At 40.6% G+C, this 17,332-nt stretch overlaps 1 protein-coding gene across 4 annotated transcripts in view; it reads right to left on the minus strand.

Moving 5' to 3' along the window:
* The window catches only part of COL24A1 (collagen type XXIV alpha 1 chain), a 251,636-nt gene that overhangs the window by 222,952 nt on the left and 11,352 nt on the right, over positions 1-17,332 (minus strand). For all 4 annotated transcript variants that reach the window (XR_012905946.1, XM_075936387.1, XM_025183174.2 and 1 more), the window contains exons 2-3: positions 13,929-13,993; positions 2,306-3,588 (exon numbers count right to left, since the gene is read on the minus strand). Coding sequence is in view for 3 of the 4 variants with exons in the window: in XM_075936387.1 (XP_075792502.1) it covers positions 2,306-3,588; positions 13,929-13,993 (1,348 nt within the window). In the remaining variant the exon portion in view is untranslated. The remainder of the gene's footprint in view (positions 1-2,305; positions 3,589-13,928; positions 13,994-17,332) is intronic.

Raw genomic sequence — 17,332 nt, forward strand, 5'->3', positions numbered from 1 at the left:
ATTGCTTGATTTATAATGCCTCTTTGCTTTGCCCCATGAAGATCTGTGTATCTGCATAACCGAGAGAGTCTTTGCAACATTGCTTATGTGTGTGAGAGAAGTATGAATGTGTCAAGATAAGGTGCAAAAGTTATATTGCTCAGAATCAGATGGCCAAAGAAGGAGGGTGAGCAAGTGTGGGTGAAGACTAGATGACCTGGTGGCGGAGAAGCCATCTATAACCATTGATGCATACCCCATTTCATAAGATGATTGGATATTGGGAGATTGATGGCTTTAAAGTAAAGTTAGCACCCCAGAAAGACAATTGATTACAGGATGAGACTTGAAAAATGTTTTGGGAACACTGACATCAAAAAGATAACGTTCTGATCACAAGCTGACAGAGCAGAATCCATGGATTTCAACTGAGAAAAGGATTATAAAAGCAGGGTGCTTTGCTATGGAACTTTGGGTTTGTCTTGCCACCAACTCCAGAAGAGCATCAGATCGATGGACCAACAAAGGCCCTGCTCTCCCTTTGTGTTCAATCTAGCTGGCCACTAGACTGATATAGAATCTGGACTGGTAACTATAACATCATCTGGCAGGACTGTGGGTGTGTATGGTGTTTGTTTGTGTGAGTGATTGAAAAGCATATGCAACTGTCGTATTCTCAATAAATGCGGCGTACTGCCTTTTCCCCTATAAAAGATCTCGTGTGCTTCATTTAAGCAGATCACTTTTTCTGGTGGAGAATGCGAAGGGGGAGAAGTACGCTGTAATTATTGACAATATTGCTAAAAAGGCGTGCACACCACGGTCAGGAGATACCGGCTAATAACAAGGAACTAATTGTGATCACTATTGTATTCATTGTTGGTATACACACCCTCGGTCGTAGCAGTGGTGAGAAATAGGAGAGAGGTTTAGGATCCCTCTCTTCACCCCAGATTGCTGGGGAAATTTGATTGTGGGGGACTGTCTGCCTAGGGAAATACCCCAAATCAGGTGTGTATACCTCCTGTCATAGCAAGGGCGGGCAACAGGGGGAGGACTTAGCAATCCTCGCTCCAAACCGGAGTAACTTTTGGTGCATACACCCTCAGTTGTAGTAGGGCTGAGCACAAGAGAAGAACTTAGCGTTTCTGCTCTGACTATGGAAGAGATGTACATTTAACAAGGGGGGGGGGCTGTCTGCCTAGGGAAAATACCCTAAGTCACATACTGGTGTATGAACCCTTGGTGGCAGTAGTGCTGAGTAATATAGAGGGAAACTTGGCATCTCTCTCTCTGGCCCAGAGAGGGTTAAGTTCAGCAGCAGGAGAAAAAGGAGAAAAGGTTCACTCCATCTTTGAAACAAATATTGCAAAAATGTAATCATAGCCCATGTTCTGACAATCTCTTAGCTTACCATGCAGACCTGTTAAGCAAATTGGTGAAATATTTATTGGTTTACAAACCTTTAATCTTAATTAAAAATAAAATAAAATACAACTTTCAGTTCCAACAGGAGGGTCCCAGAGTTCAGGATGCAGCCCAAAATCAAATGTCTACATTGCAATTAAAGAGTCCCTTAGTCCAAGTCAGCTGGCAAGGGCCAGCCCTGGGTGTCTAATTACAGTATAGATGTACCCTAGGGGTGCATCTACACTGCACCGTAACTCGAAATAAGATACACAATTTGAGCTACATAAATTGCGTATCTTATTTCAATGCTATTTAGAAATAGCTTATTTCATCATTTGGCACTGTCTACGCAGCACCAAATTTCAAAATAAAGCGCTATTCTGAAATGTCCCTTATTCCTCATAGAACGAGGTTTACAGGGACATTGGAATAGTGAGCCTGGAATAACGGGCTTGCTGTGAAGACGTGGAATAGCTATTTTGGGATACTTCAGTATCCCAAAATAGCACTGAAGTGTATACGTAGCCTAGGAGTGCTGATCAGAGAATTTCATACCATTTTTACATCAAATTACAGTATTTTCTTTGGTTCATTATATGCACTCATGTCGTGCTTTAGTCTTAATACTTATGCATGCAGTATGCATTAACCCTACAACTGTATTAAGTAGCTGTATCTAATGCAGCTAAAAAAGCTATATATATGGTCTGCTTATCATTTGACCAGAACTGAGCATCTTTGTACTCTATCCTTACTCTTTATTAAAAAAATACATGTCTTACTGCTGCCATATATTTATACAATACATTCAGAAGAAGTTTGTCACAGTTTTGCTATATCTTTCAGAGCTTATTTCAGATCTTTCTATTAAAAGTGTGTTTCTATTATAGTAATGTTTATAATAAAGACAACTTACTGGAGGTCCGTTTTCCCCTTTTGGCCCTCTTGAATTCTCCATTTCAAATATTTTGTTAAGATCTTCATAATCATAATTGTAACTTTCAACATCAATGTCATAACTGTTTTCTGCATCGTAAGACTCAGCTGCAGCAAATGCATCTTCCTCTAATGGACTGAGCTGTTTATTCAAAGACAGGTCTACGGTAGCCCTATACAGTGTTGTGTTTAAGATCTGTTGCATTTCCAGAGGTTCATCTGAATGCTCGTTGGCCTTGTCATCTTTTCCCATCTCTTTGATTTTACTCTGTTCAATAGGAGAGATGAACAGGGGCTCACTTTTTCTGCCTGCATCTTCTGTGACATTATCTGGGGGTTTTTTGGTACCATTCCTCTTTTTGCTCAAGCCCTGATGATGAACCGACAGACTGAAGTTTTCCTGGACACTTGCTTCAGGTCTAATTGCAGTGGACTGAGGTTTAGATTGTGCAAGCTCTGATGGAGTAACATTTCTTAACACCGAGGATTCAGGGAGGGTCTGGATCGGTACAGAATTATTAATAGGAAGGTTTAATGCTTCTTTCTGTGGATAAAACTCAGATTGTGTGTTGTCCAACTGTTTGACTGGAAAGTTTACTGACAGCCCCATTGATGTGTCAGGAGGTGCTGGCAGAGATCGGTATGTTTCAGCTTGGCGACACTGCTGTTTCACGTATTTACAATAGTTGGCAGAGGCTTGTGCAGAGGGGATAATATCCAGTTGGCATATTACTCCTTCAAAGCTGACAGACTGAGAGTTCATCCGTCCTAGCGTAAACAAACCATCCAAATCAAATAGCTGTACTTTATAAAGTGTTTCCCTGCTGTAATATTTCTTTCCACATTCAGCAAACATTGAGACTGTCTGGTCTCTAATGTCAATAGCAAATGAGTGCCATTGTTCATCATGAATACTGTAATCAAAATATACAGACTGCTTCCCTCCAATATATACCACTACCTTCCTTGGTAGCAACTGTACACCAAACAGCAGTCTGGTTTTGTTTCTAATACTGAAAAGAAAAGCATTGTTTACTCTATTAGAGTGTAGCCCAATTAATAATGTGAACTGATTTCCTAGACTTGATGGTATAACTTGACTGATGGGGGACTCAATGTATGCATCGCTGGTTAAAACAACGCCTGATGCTGTTAAGCGAACCCCCTGAGGTAATGGAACAGATGACATGGACATTGTAGTCACTGTTGATGGATGTTGTATGTCTTTCCCACCAAGACCTAACTGGTGAAGAATATCTATGCCTGCAAAAAACAAAAACAAAAAGAGGCAAGGGATGTAATATTGTTTTATTTCATTATTACATTCATAAATGGATATATATGCATATATATTATAAAGACACATATATACTATACAAACACACCATGCCAACACCAGCATCTGAATAAAATTATACTTCAAAATGAATGTACAGTATACTAGTAGGTCACTAAATACAAAGTAATATGCATCAGACAGTGATTAAAATGGAGCACAGAGACCTGACTAAAAATCAGCTAAACTGATGAACAAAACAATTCCCAACTTGTCTTTTAAAACCTAAGACCCAGGCTGTCTCCTTCATTGATTCACCTACAAGAGGTACTATGAGGGGAGGAATTTGTGAGGAATTCCCCCATGGTGACACCCCCTCACATGTACACCATCATGCTCTGCTAGGGATGGTGAGTTATATGGGCCTGCGGTGCCTGGGCTCCAGGAATATTCCTGGCCCAGGGATACGGCTCCACCAAAGTTTGGGGCCAGGTCTCTTTCCCAGTCCTGCCTGCCACCCTTGGGTGATTTAAAAGGGCCCGGGACCTCCTCCACTAGCTGGGCTAATGTGGCCCACTCTTGGTCTGCATGTGGCTGCAGGGATATTCCAATGGCCCATGTGTGTGTGCATGTGCACGTGTGTGCGTGTGTGTGTGCGTGTGCGTGCGTGCACGTATCCATGCCTACCCCGAACCCGAGCACCTTTGTAGCCAATGGAAGCTGCAGGAGTGGTGCCTCCCCCAGGAGCTGCTGCCAGAGGAGAGTGTGGGTCAGTTATGGGAGCCCCCAGGTAAGTGCTGAACCCCTCCCCTGCACTCCCTCCTCCCCGTGAACTCCCTTCCATGATCCAGACCCTTCACACATTCCTGCATCCCAATCCCCTGCACCATCCCAAAGCCTGCACCCCAAACTCCTCCCAGACCCAAACTCCTCCCAGACCCCACGCCTCTCTTGCACCCAAACTCCTTCACAGAACCTTAAGAAAGTTTTGGGGGAGGGACTGGAACCTAAGTTCCCCCTAAGGTGTGCATCCATATGGCTTCCCAGTAATCCCCACACAAGGGCTCAGGAAAGATCTCTCCACAAGCCCTGTAGCTGTCAAGCCCGATGGGGAGGAGCCCCTCACATCTCATATAGATGTGAAATCAACCAATCGCTCTCCTACTCCACCAGAACAAAAAGAATAAGGAGAGTTGATGGGAGAGGTGTTTTCTCTCAAGCCAGCAAGGTAAGGAACCTGTGGTCAGAATATCTAAGATATGTCGCTTTGAGTTACATTAAGATAACTCAAATTGTCTAGTGTAAACCTGCCCTCTCATACTACCACAGTACCTAACTTTTAAAAACTTATTTTGAATAAGACAAAATATGCTGCACTTTTTATCTGTTAATCGCCCATGCTACAATGCTTTACCTTGTGGCATAAATAACACTACTGAAAACAGAAAGAAGAATTTTGTTTAGAGGGATGACCAGGATATTAGCAGAGCAAAACCTCACCAAGTACTGTAAGGGAACCCCACGTTAGCCAGAGAAGTAGGCCTGGCAGAGGAGATACTGAATGTATTGTAGATATGCTGCTTTTGGAGGTGAGGAGGAGAAGCTGCTGCCATTCCAGCAGAGTATCCTATCCACCGTACACTGTGCAGTAATGAGACTAGCTTTGAAGAAATGGGATAGCCCCTTCCCCCCTTGCAAAAATGTGCTACGGGACTGTCAGAGATAGAGAAAAATAAAGATTTCCACCCAGGGACAAATAGTGGTGGCTCAGTAAAATCTTTCTACTCCTTTTCCTCTGCTGAGTTTACTCATAAGGGGCAGAGATGGGGTAAGCCGTGCAGATGCAGTCTGATCATGAAAAAGAGGAATAAGTCAGGTAAAGGAGGGGAGTCAGCGGGACAAAAGTGCCAGTGCTTTCCACCTTTCAGATCTTGGGCTAAAAAGTCCCAACCATTTCTGTTAGTCAGGAGGCTGTAGCTACACAGAAATGATTGAAACTAAGATTCCATTATACTGGGAGAGAGAACACCCAACAAGAAATTGCATTCGCAAGATCACTGCTGCAACCATGTGAGTCACTTCAAAAGGATCCTTGCTGTACAAAGTGGTTTTGGCCCTGAGTGGGGAATAAAAACTTATTTCCTCCCAGAGGGTAAATATATTCTGATCAATTAATAGAGATGAGAGAGTTGGCCTCTGGTTGAATTTGTTTGGTATCCAACAGCTGGCCCAAGCTACTACCGCTGACTGGGGAGACATTAGCATTTTTCACAGTATTTTGGCAGAAGGCACTTTGTGCTATATAATTTGTGTTTGCATTATGTAAATAAAGCTGAGGCTTTTTACCTATTAAGTGGCTTGAATTAAAAACGGGAGTGTTCAGAAGAGGCTAAAGGTTTCTGCCAATGTTAAGGGAATGGAGGCACAAATACAAGGGAATGGAGGCACAAATACAAATACAATGAAAAGCCAGTAATAGAAACCCATGGATGTTCACAATTTTTTAGTGGAAATTAGGTTTCCTTTCCCAGCTCTTTGTTTACTGAGCACATTAGTAGCAAATGTTACGAATAGACACATTTGGCTCAGCTTCTATAGAAAATACAAAAAAGCTGGTGATTTCCTTGGAAGTGTTTTAAAAATTGGAACCAAAAGTACAAACCTGAGTGCACTGTACAGCCTGAAAATTAGTTACGCACCTTGCAGTGGCTCTAATCATGTTAGAGAGTTTGCAGTGATGCCAAGATTGCACTAGCAAGTAGCCAGCACAGGCAGGGCAAGAGAAAGAACAGATAACTGCCAATTTCTCAGGATATTTTGCCACAAGTAATTAATTTACCTAGGCTGTATTTTAATAAACCAATAGCAAATACTTGGCTGCAATGCAATTGCCAAGTCTAATGCATCTGAAAACGAAAAATCATGATTTGCCATGGGCTAGATTTTGCTTAGTCATTACATGTGCACACAGGGAGAAGAAGTACTTGTATTGCTCTGGCAGAGATCAGGTAGAATTACAGCCCCTATGCTCTGGTGAGTGCAGATGTTCCCCTGAGGAAATAACACCCTAAAGAAGGCAGCAGCAGCCCTGGGTCTGACATGTCTATGCACTGGCCAGCTCTAGTCTGCACAGGATAGAACAAATTGCACCCCACAAGTTTTGGAGCTGCCCACAGAGGCAATATATCCCTAATTCCAGGTGGGGCCTAAATGGTACATTTTAACTCTACAAACACCTTCTGTTTGGGATGGATTGTATGTGTGTTTGCAAAACAACATGTGCAAGCATGCATTTTGTCAAGACAACGAGTTGAAGGATAAATCCAAGATGGCTCAAACAAAATAAGATGATGTGTATGGATTTAACACAATCTTACACCTTTCAAAATGCAGCACAGGAAGAAGGCCCTCAGTAGCCTAGCTAAAAGCTTGACTATGTCAGTTACACTTAGCCCAGAGAAAGGGACATCAGTGCTGAGGGGTGCCACACTGCCACAGGGGAACACTAGGAGACATTGTGCTTCAAATATCCAGAATGTATAGAATGGAGTATTATGTCCAGTTCTGGATACCACATTTCCAGAAAGATGCAGCAAAATTAGAACAAGTCCAGAGAAGAGCAACAAAAATGATGAAAAATCTAGGAAACATGACCTATGAGGAAAAATTGAAAGAATTGGGTTTGTTTAGTTTGGAAAAGAAAAGACTGAGAGGAGACATGGTAACACCGTTCGAGTACCTAAAAGGGTGTTACAAGGAGGAGAGAGAAAAATTATTTTCCTTAACCTCTGATGATAGGACAAGAAGCAATGGGCTTAAATTACAGTAAGGGAGGTGTAAGTTGGACATTAGGAAAAACTTCCTAAGTGTCAAGGTGGTTAAGCATTGGAATAAATTGCCTAGAAAGATTGTGGAATCTCCATCATTGAAGATTTATCATAACAGGTTAGATAAACTTCTGTCAGGAATGATCTAGATGGTGCTTGGTCCTGCCATGGGTGCAGGGGCGGAATTTGATGACTTCTTAAGATTCCTTCTAGGACTAGTATTCTATGATTCTATGTCTCCCACAGCTGACAGGCTACTTATCTGCTTCCACACTCATTGGTGAGGTGCAGTGTACTCCCTCCAGTGCAGCCAGCCTGCTCCCTTGGCCAGTGCTTACTGTGTTTGGCATGGGGTGGAGGGTTGGGGGTGGAAAATGAAGCTCCAGTTCTAGCTTCTGTACGCCAACAATGGAGTACGCCCAGAGTGCAAAGATTACAATTCTTCTGGCCCTTGCACATGGTATAGAAGAGGGACCACAGCTTCTTATGCCAGCCCACTATTGTGCACCCATCCCCCCATCCCACTGTTGTGCACCCATCTAAGAACTAGGCATGGTCTGGCCCATAATAGGTGGCTAGATAGCTCAGGCTATTTCTACACTACAGAGTTTTTTCGGAAAAACAACCATTTTTCTGAAAAAAAACTTCACTTATGTCCACACAGCAATTGCGTTCTTTCGAAAAAAAAGCAAAAGAACTGAGGGGATTTTCTGACATTGGTAAACCTCTTTCTACAAGGAAGAAGCCTTTTTCTGAAAGAGCTCTTTTGGAAAAAGGCATGTGTGTATGGAGAAGAGGGAGTTCTTTTGGAAGAAGAGGAAAAAGCACAGGTGCGCTGGTAGCTACCCTTAATAAGAGATAGCATCCATTCAGTGTGGACGCTATCTTTCGAAAATGCAGATCACTTTTTTAATGTGTTTTGGCAGTGTAAATGCTCTCTTTCAGAAGAAGTTTTTTCAGAAGATCTCTTCCAGAAAAGCTTCTTCCGAAAAAAGGCTGCAGTCTAGACGTAGCCCCAGAGAATTTGTAATAGGATATAGACTCTTGCATCCCCAGGATACTAATTGAACTGTAGCCCAGATCAATGAGACCAATGACCAAAAGTTATTACTTCATCATGACAGCTATTTGGTTGCCTGTGAGGTTTTGTCGTCTTAACAGTTCGGTACATATGCTCAAATCACAAATATCATCATAACACCTGGAGCCAAACAGGTGAAGAACTGAAAGGCCAGGTAATCTGAACAGTGCTCTCACCTCCAGAGGTTATCCTTCTAGATGGTTGTTGTGATACATTGGAGGAGAGAGGGTAGTGTGGGAAGACCGTTTGGTGAATGAATCAAAGATTTCAGTTTACAGAGCTTTAAAAGAAATTATTAATAAATATGTTAATGAGCAGCAATAATTCTGTATATTAAATGGAAAAAGCCTACCATGGAATGATACCGTCCTCTGACTGAAAAGATCCAGGTTAAATATCCTTTCAATATATCTGTCAACATGAACACTATAACCTTGGGCTGCTTGCAGTGTTTTTATCCTTATGATTTCTAAATTAAGTATAGTAAAACTTCAATAGTCCTGCACCCAATTGTCCGGCACTCCTGAAAGTCCGGCATCAAAATAGCAAGTGATCCTGATGGAACCGGGATGGAATCACTCAGGTCAGCCACTCTCACGTGGGCTACAGCAGAGAGGGCAGGTGTTTGGCTCTGAGGAAAGGTGGGGGAGGAGGATTGGGTTACACATGGCGTCCTGGCCAACTGATTGAAAAGCCAGCCGCTCAACGCACATGCCCCAACGCCTGGAGGGAGACGTGCGGCTGCTCTGGGACCCAAGCATAAGGTTGGGGAAGGGGGAGTGCAATCGGGTTACAGTAGGAAGGAGAGATGTTTGGCTCCAGGGAAGGGGAAGGGGAGGGGGATTGGGTTACGCACGGCGTCCCGGCCTGCTGATTGAAATACCAGCCGCTCAGCGCATGTGCCCCAGTGCCAGAGGGAGACGCGCGGCTGTACCAGCAGCTCCGGGGACCTGAGCATAAAGTTGTGGGGGAGAGAAGGGCATTGGGTTGGGAGTATGCAGTACCTCCTGATACTCTGGCATAGCCAATAATCCAGCATCACCTACGTCCCAAAGGTGCCGGATTATCGGAAGTCTACTGTAATATTCATTTTCATTTCATGGCATTTTTCTCAATAAACTATATGTCATTATTGGTGAATTTGGTTGTCATTTAAGAAAGTGAAAGGAGTAAACATGGTCATCTCAGGAGAGGTGAATTAAAAGGTGGACTATTTGCTGAGACATTTAAAATGTGCAGCACACAAACTTTCTAAGGTCAGTTTGAGAGGGAGAGAAAGTCTATTAGTACCTGTGCTAACAACCCTAAAGAAATTGTGCTTAGTTCTTCATATTAATTCTGTTTATTTTTAAAAGTACCCGATGCCCCAAGAGTTTTTAGAAGGTATTCTCTTAGTTTGCTAAGAAAGAAAAGCAGGATAAAATTTCAAAGAATGGAAAAAATAATCCCTCTAATTCCTGCAGAAAAGGAAATCAGAAAAGTACCAAGGATCTTTGTGAAAAAGAAAGAAGAAATGCTTTTTACATCCGCAATTTACTAGTTTCCTCTGAACAAGCAACAGCTTGAGAGGGGGCCAAACAACACAAATGCATAATGAAAAAATGACACCAATTAGCAATTAGCAGCAAATCACCCCAACTATGCTGCTATACTCACAATCCGTCCTAACATGCAGCTACAAACTCTGTTTCTAGACACTTGATTTCTGATCAGATTTGAGGGTTTTTTAAATATATTCATTTCAGTTTTAGTTTCAAAATTCATTTGGGATTTAGGTACATGTAATCCTCTGAACTCTTTCTCCATTACAAAAGCCATTATTTTTTTCCATTCCCATTAAAGGTCAGTTATTTCCCCTTGTGCATGTCTACGTATCACCTGTCTTCACTTACTCCCGTGACACAAATTGCTATGGCTCAGCTTGTTAAAACTATTTATTTTAAGTCTTGCAACCTGATGCTTTCCTCCTTCTTCCCTAATTCCTTGAAAAATTCATTAAGTTGTTCCATCATCGCGTGTGTGGAAGGGGGCAAAGTGAAATAAACTTTTGCCCTGTCTCTTCCCCATCCTTTTGTGTAAACATCCACAAAAAAGTAATTGAACAATACACTGCCAGAAAATTTTCAACTGAAATATAGTCTGATGCCTTTTCATTTAAAATAACTCATGTTTTAAAGCAGAAAACTTTGTACAATTAGTTATTCTGTATGTGTAACTACTTTTCACGCCCTTTTATATTATTATCTCAAAGAACCACATGCTAGGTGAAATTCACCCTGGTGTAGGCTGCCATCTCAAGGCCCAGTGTAACATTTTAGTCCCAATTTACTCCTTAATGCAGGGATTAAATAAATCTGAAGTGGGGCACCACATCTCTGTTTTAGGGAGCATTTTAATTTAAGGAGTTTTCCCATTAAATTACAAAGAACTGACTGATATCAGCTAGAAAGAGGATCATGTTTACAAGCGTGTAATAATAACTGTAAAAAGACTCTTTCATGAAACATATTATAAAGAAATTGTACAACAACAATGTTAAGTTTGTTCCTAAATCAAGAAAAAATAGGAGTCAGCATTAAGAATCAGGCTATGAATAAATGGACAGAAAAAGCTTCAGAGAAGAACAATACTGTGTTCGCTTGGGCCTAAGTATTGATATTTTTCTGCAAACTTCCATTCATATGATGGCTTAAGTTGCAACTTTTGCTATCTTAAAATGCAATGTTGGGAGTTTTCACTTCATAGTGTGTGCTTAAAAATTAATTTTAATAGGAAATATATGTGTCCATGGAGAGAAAACACCTTGAAAGTTCATTTGTTTACGGGGATGTGAAGTATGCATAACATTTTCTTTTTGATGAATCAGAAATGGCTCCTCCACTCTTTTTCTTCCAACCCAGGAACATGAGCAGGGGCAGAAAATCACGATTACAAATCACGCAGGCACATACTTATTTTGTCTACACAGACTTCCAAGACCAGGTGGGTGTCTTAAGCTGTAAGCATTCTTGGCAATCATTTTAAACTCACCCAAAATAAACATAAAACCCTCAAGAATCTCCGCTGTATACAGCAGTAACTAGACAGACCTTACAACAAAGTAAAGGTGTGGAAAAATCTCTCACCCACCAAATCACTTTTCTCATATCCATTGTAAAAAGTTAAGTTTTCAGTGTGTCTGAGGGATTAATAAATCTGGATGATTTCAGACCAAGTGGGAAGCAATTTCCAAAGCTAAAAGGTGCTCAAATACTAGGATGAGAATGCTGCAGAAGCAGATAAATGGGGAGATGAAATGCTCTGCCAGTGGTCCCTCCCTGATGCTCAAGGAGTATCAGTGTGAGTGCTTCCACTGAGTTCAGCCATGGCAGTGTGGCACAGACACAAGCAGTCTGGGAAGTATGCAGGTCCAAAGCCAGTTAGAACCAAATTCCACACGGAAACCCATAGAAGCCAGGGCAGATTGCAAAACAAGGTTGTAACATTGCTGAGATACCTGCGCAGCATGAAGCCCCTCTGTATCATCTTCAGCTCCTGCATGGATTTAAGACCTAGCCAAAAGGTTGAAAAGTATAAACATTCACAGGGAAGGGAACCAGAAAATTCCCAACTATCAAATAATCTCTCCCAGGCAAAGCACCTCTAAAATTGCTCAGGGAATCAGTGCAGGATTTCCCCTTCAGAGTGGAATCTGTGGGCAGTGTAGAACTACAATAGTAGCTTCTACGTGATGAGTGCCTCCTCCCCCTGGCATAAAGAGCATAGACAGGGCATTCCTTCACCTAACAAACCCCATCTGATAGAACAGCCCCTCGGAGTGTCAGGCTGCTTACATGAAACAGAGCAGCCATGATGCTTCCTGGCTTTAGGCAAAAGACCAGCCCTGTGCTCCCAGGACTGAAGGACCACAAAGGGCACAGTTGCACTCCTAACAGTAGGAGCATTGCTCTAATACAGATCAGGATCTAGTCCTGTAACTTTAAAACTCCTTTTCTAATATTTTGCTCATCTTCCCAGGACAATTCCTTCTGGGGATGACGTATCAAATCTCGGGGGAACTTGGTATCTTTTGGAGAAGTTTGGAGAGAGAGGGTGAAAACAGGATCTATAATAGAAAGCTACCTTCACCCTTAACTGTGGAGATGCTACCATCACTCTGTAACACCAAGCCCATCACTGTGGTATCTCTTACCCACTTCTGCTGTTTTGGGAAAAGTGGAAGCAGTCTCCTTGAATCCACTCACCTTCCCTCCCTGTTCCAGTGGTGGCCAGGCTCATAACGTACCTTGCCACAGGAACAGTCTATGTACATATAAGGCTCTAGAGCAGGCAGTGCTGTCATTCTCTCAGCTCAGTTGAGAGTGGCATTAAGATATTTGCAACATCCAAGGCAGCTAATAGCTTTCTGTTGAATGGGGAAATAGGGAGACAGTCCTGCCAGGGGAGGATGGAGAGCATAGGGGAACAATAAACAAATAGTGGAGGAACAAAATTAAGAGCAAGAAAGAAAAGGGAGAAACAAAAAACACAAGACAAAGAAGAAAAACCTGAGAAAAAAATTGCAACTGATAGGTAGTGGTTCAAAGTGGTACGTGTGGAGGGGGCTTACTCAGCTATTTATTCACCTCCACATGATTTGAGCAAAATATAATGCATCAGTCCCTTCATAAAGATATAGTCCAGCAGTTTGGTTTGGTTCTCTTTGTGGTGAGGCTAAGAGAACCAAAGAGTGAGCATTTATTTCAAAGATGAAGTCATCTTGTGTGCCACCTAGATTGTGAAGGGCAATTTACATGACATCTTGTGTGCCATCCATGATTTATTACAGGCAGCCAAAAAACTCCCATCCTGACACATTAACTTTCATCAACATAGGATGCACATTCTTCAGCTGTCCATAATGTGACCCTTCCCATCTGGCCGTGTCAGGACACCAAGCAGACAAAAACAAAATACCACCCTCTTTCCTCACCAACATCTGTGTCCGAAATAAAAAATAAGTTAATTGCAATTTTCATTTTTTGCTTAATAGCACCCATCTAGATTAAGCCCTTATTACAGGCCCTGGTTTGCTAGCAAAGTCTTAAGAAGTACAAAGGTAACTCAGCCACAGTTCACCACCCCCAAAAACACCCACTTACAATGAGGACACAATCAAAGCCTTTTCACTGTACAAGACTTCTCTTTTATAAAGACTTTGGTTAAATATGTAAGCAATTTCATAGACAGAAAATCTGAGTAACTTTCAAAAGGTCATCTTTTCCAAATGGTTACTTTGAACTTATGATCTCATTGTACTCTATCTGACATTTGGATTAGGAACTTTTGAACAGCTGAATTTTAGGTCATTACTACCAGAAGTCGTTTACTTTTTTTTCTTCTACTGGCAGATTATTCTGATATAAGGAAGTCTTCTCACCTTGTGCTGGCATTTGTGTGGCACCCACAGCTATGCATATCGCAAGAAAAAGGAGGAGGGTTTTCCTAAAAGAAAAAAGATTTTTAAAATGTGAAAAAAATCTTAACGAATCAATAGATTAATAGTTTAAAATTCCCTGGGACTTAAAACTTCTGAAGCTATTTGAAGTCAATCAAAATACTCCTACTTACTTACTCACTACAATATAGATCAGAGGCATAGTACCCTCAGATTTCAAAAACTTTCTACTGATGCTAATAGGAAATTTCACACAAGGGTCAAAGATAACATGTCCTCATATTCCAACCAATACATACTCAGTAGATATATTCTATGTTGACTCCTATTCACAAGGTAGATATATTTATTTTGAAATTTATTTTGTAGTATCTGTTTCATATTTGAAGGCTGTTATATATTAAACTACTTTATAGAAAAATACTATTGTAATAAAATATAAGACATGACAACTTGTTACATACAATTATCAGCATGCATTGTAAAGAATAGTACCCATTACGAAATTTTATTCAGAAATGAAAATGGTGTGCAGTAACTAATAATTCTGTAGGTCTTTATTTCCTTCTTTTCTACTTGCATGACCAAGATCCTAGTTATATCTGCTAGTGTTTCCCAGGAGTCAGTATATCACAATCTCCTAGAGGTATAAAAATCAGAGAACATCTTTTGGGTCAAAACTCCATGTTCAGAGTGGCAGTCCTATATTCTCAGGTGAGCCATATGCATAGATAACAACAGAGAGAGCTCAAGTAAGATCCAGTTAGATAATGTGCCTGGATTTCTTTTAGCAAGAATCCAGTAACACTAAATCTGTATAATGCAGAAGTAAAATCAACGGTGACAATGATTAATATTTTACAGTTGATTTATTATTACAGTTCTTTCTTAAATCCTGCTAATTTTGGTGGATATTCCAAAGTGAAAGAACCAGAATACTTTAACAGTAGAAGCTATTTTTACACAGTATTAAATAAGAACAGTCCCCACAAGATAATACCAGTTATTTAAATATTTCACAGTATTGGACATATGGACCCAATTCTGCAAACATTTACTATCACAGTGCTTACTACTGTGAATAGCTACAGTGACTTCAATGGGGTTATTCACGGGAGTAAACACTAGGGGTGTGTCTAGACTACATGCCTCCTTCGACGGAGGCATGTAGATTAGCCAGATCGGAAGAGGGAAATGAAGCCGCGATTAAAATAAACCAGGCTTACCTGTGTCGATGAAGAAAGGCTTCTTTGTCGGGGCATCGCGTCCAGACTCCCCCGATCTGCCGACAAACAGCTGATCGGCAGATCGGGGCAGCCATTTAAATTTAAATGAAGCCGCGATTATTTTAATCGCGGCTTCATTTCCCTCTTCCGATCTGGCTAATCTACATGCCTCCGTCGAAGGAGGCATGTAGTCTAGACACACCCTAGAACAAATAGTATGTTTTTGCAGGATCAGTCCCTATATTGCTGTTGCAACTGACAAAGGGGGAAAATATTATAGAAGTACAAGTCTTAACTAAATATCTATAGTTCATTGGAACTCAATTTCATCAGATTATTGGTCAAGTTGGGCAAGTCAAAGCAAAGTGCAGGATAAACAACCCACACCTTTGAACTCAGTTGATACAAATAGCACAGGCAAAACAGGCTTTTTAGGGCTTATGTTTAAACAAAAGGGCCACTCAGAGTTCATTAAAGGGTCACCTTAGGCCCAAAATTTGTACAAAGAAAAGTTTTTACAGAGCTATTAGGAGAAATGTTTCTATGATTTTGTGAAAAGTCCAATGAAAACAGCACCTTGTTTGAATGTAAACATTCCCTTGGAATGTTTGTAACTAAAACACATTAGCAACATGCTAGTAGAGAATCAAAGTGAAAGACCATTTTTATTGTCCAAACTGTGAGTGAAATGAAACAAGAAAATAAACTGAGTGAAAAATAAGTTAGATGACAGACATACTAGAAGTAACAGAAATAAAGCCAGAGTTTTATTTAAATAAAGAAGACTAATTCTCCTCTCATTTATATATGTTTATACTGGTGTAAACGCACTGGCTTAAAAAGAGATACTCCTAACTAATAGCAGCAGAAGAGGGGACTTTCTGATTTTGAAAACTTGTCCCTTCCAACAAAAGGGATACTTGCAGCAAACATTCACTAATAAATGGCTTCTTATCGACAAACTCTGTTCACATTATCCCACTATCCACCCAGCAGTGAGTCTTAACAGTTCATTCTTATATGCTCTTTCCCCAAAAACACACATTTTCACTTCACCTCAATCTATTCTGTCTGAGTTCCCTGGCAATTTATATTTTGAAGAAAAACACCTTTAGAAGATGCTATAAGGGAGGAGGGAGTTTATAGGCCCAAGTATAATTTGTCAAAAGGTGTTTTGTCTAAAAAAAGGACTTTTAAAAAATACTCCAGGTGGTAATATCTTCGTTGTTCTTTTCTGGTAGACTGAGCAAGTGATCCTGACATAGGAACTATTACAGTATATACCGTTACGGTATTTCAGATGTTTAGGGGGAAAATCATTATGTAAAATATTAAACTAAGTATAGTTCAACTGCTAGGATATGCCTTTATGATGCAATCTGTCACAAACAAAAGGAAAGTTTTCAATGTATAAGACTTGCATCGAATTCTTAAGAAAGTAAGTTCCAAATTGTTAAACTAAGTAAGTGGCCTTATTTTCAGAAGAAGTTAGGGTCTTATGTAGATATCTTTATATGGATTTATTGTAGATGCCTATTGTTAGGCACTTAAGCCATGGAAAAAGAGTTCATAGACAGGAAATTTGGATAACCATTGGTTTGTAACTTGAATTTCTGCCTACAGCTAAAAGACAATACATGCACTTTTAAAATGAGATATGCATATATATTGGGTGGGATTTTCAGAGGTGCTTATTGATGATCGAATTCTGCTTCCATTGAAATCTCTGGGAATTGCAACACTGATTTAAATGGCAGCAAAGTGAGGTCAACATTCAAAATCCCATCCAATACATGTGAGTCTCATTCTAGATATCTTTGTTATCTATGTCTTTATACACATATACAGTACACATTTAAATTTTAAAATAGTTATTCAACTTTTGGCTCTGCTTTTCCTGATTTCTTTCATGGATAATGGAATTGCAGTAGTTCTTGCCTTCACAGCAAGAAATGCCACTTCCAAGCATTTTAGCTGCTATTAACCAGCTGAAAGCATTGGCCGACTTCTGAAAGCTAGGTGATGCAGTGGGTTTTCATTTTAGGATTTCATTTCTGGGGTCTGAATCCAATTCCTAATGTAATGTCACAAGTGGATCTGAGCATATATCAATCCCCCATTCACACATATCGTACAATTTGGTACTATCTGATTTTACCA

Source organism: Pelodiscus sinensis, chromosome 9, assembly GCF_049634645.1.
Source record: "Pelodiscus sinensis isolate JC-2024 chromosome 9, ASM4963464v1, whole genome shotgun sequence".
NCBI classification, from domain to species: Eukaryota; Metazoa; Chordata; order Testudines; family Trionychidae; genus Pelodiscus; species Pelodiscus sinensis.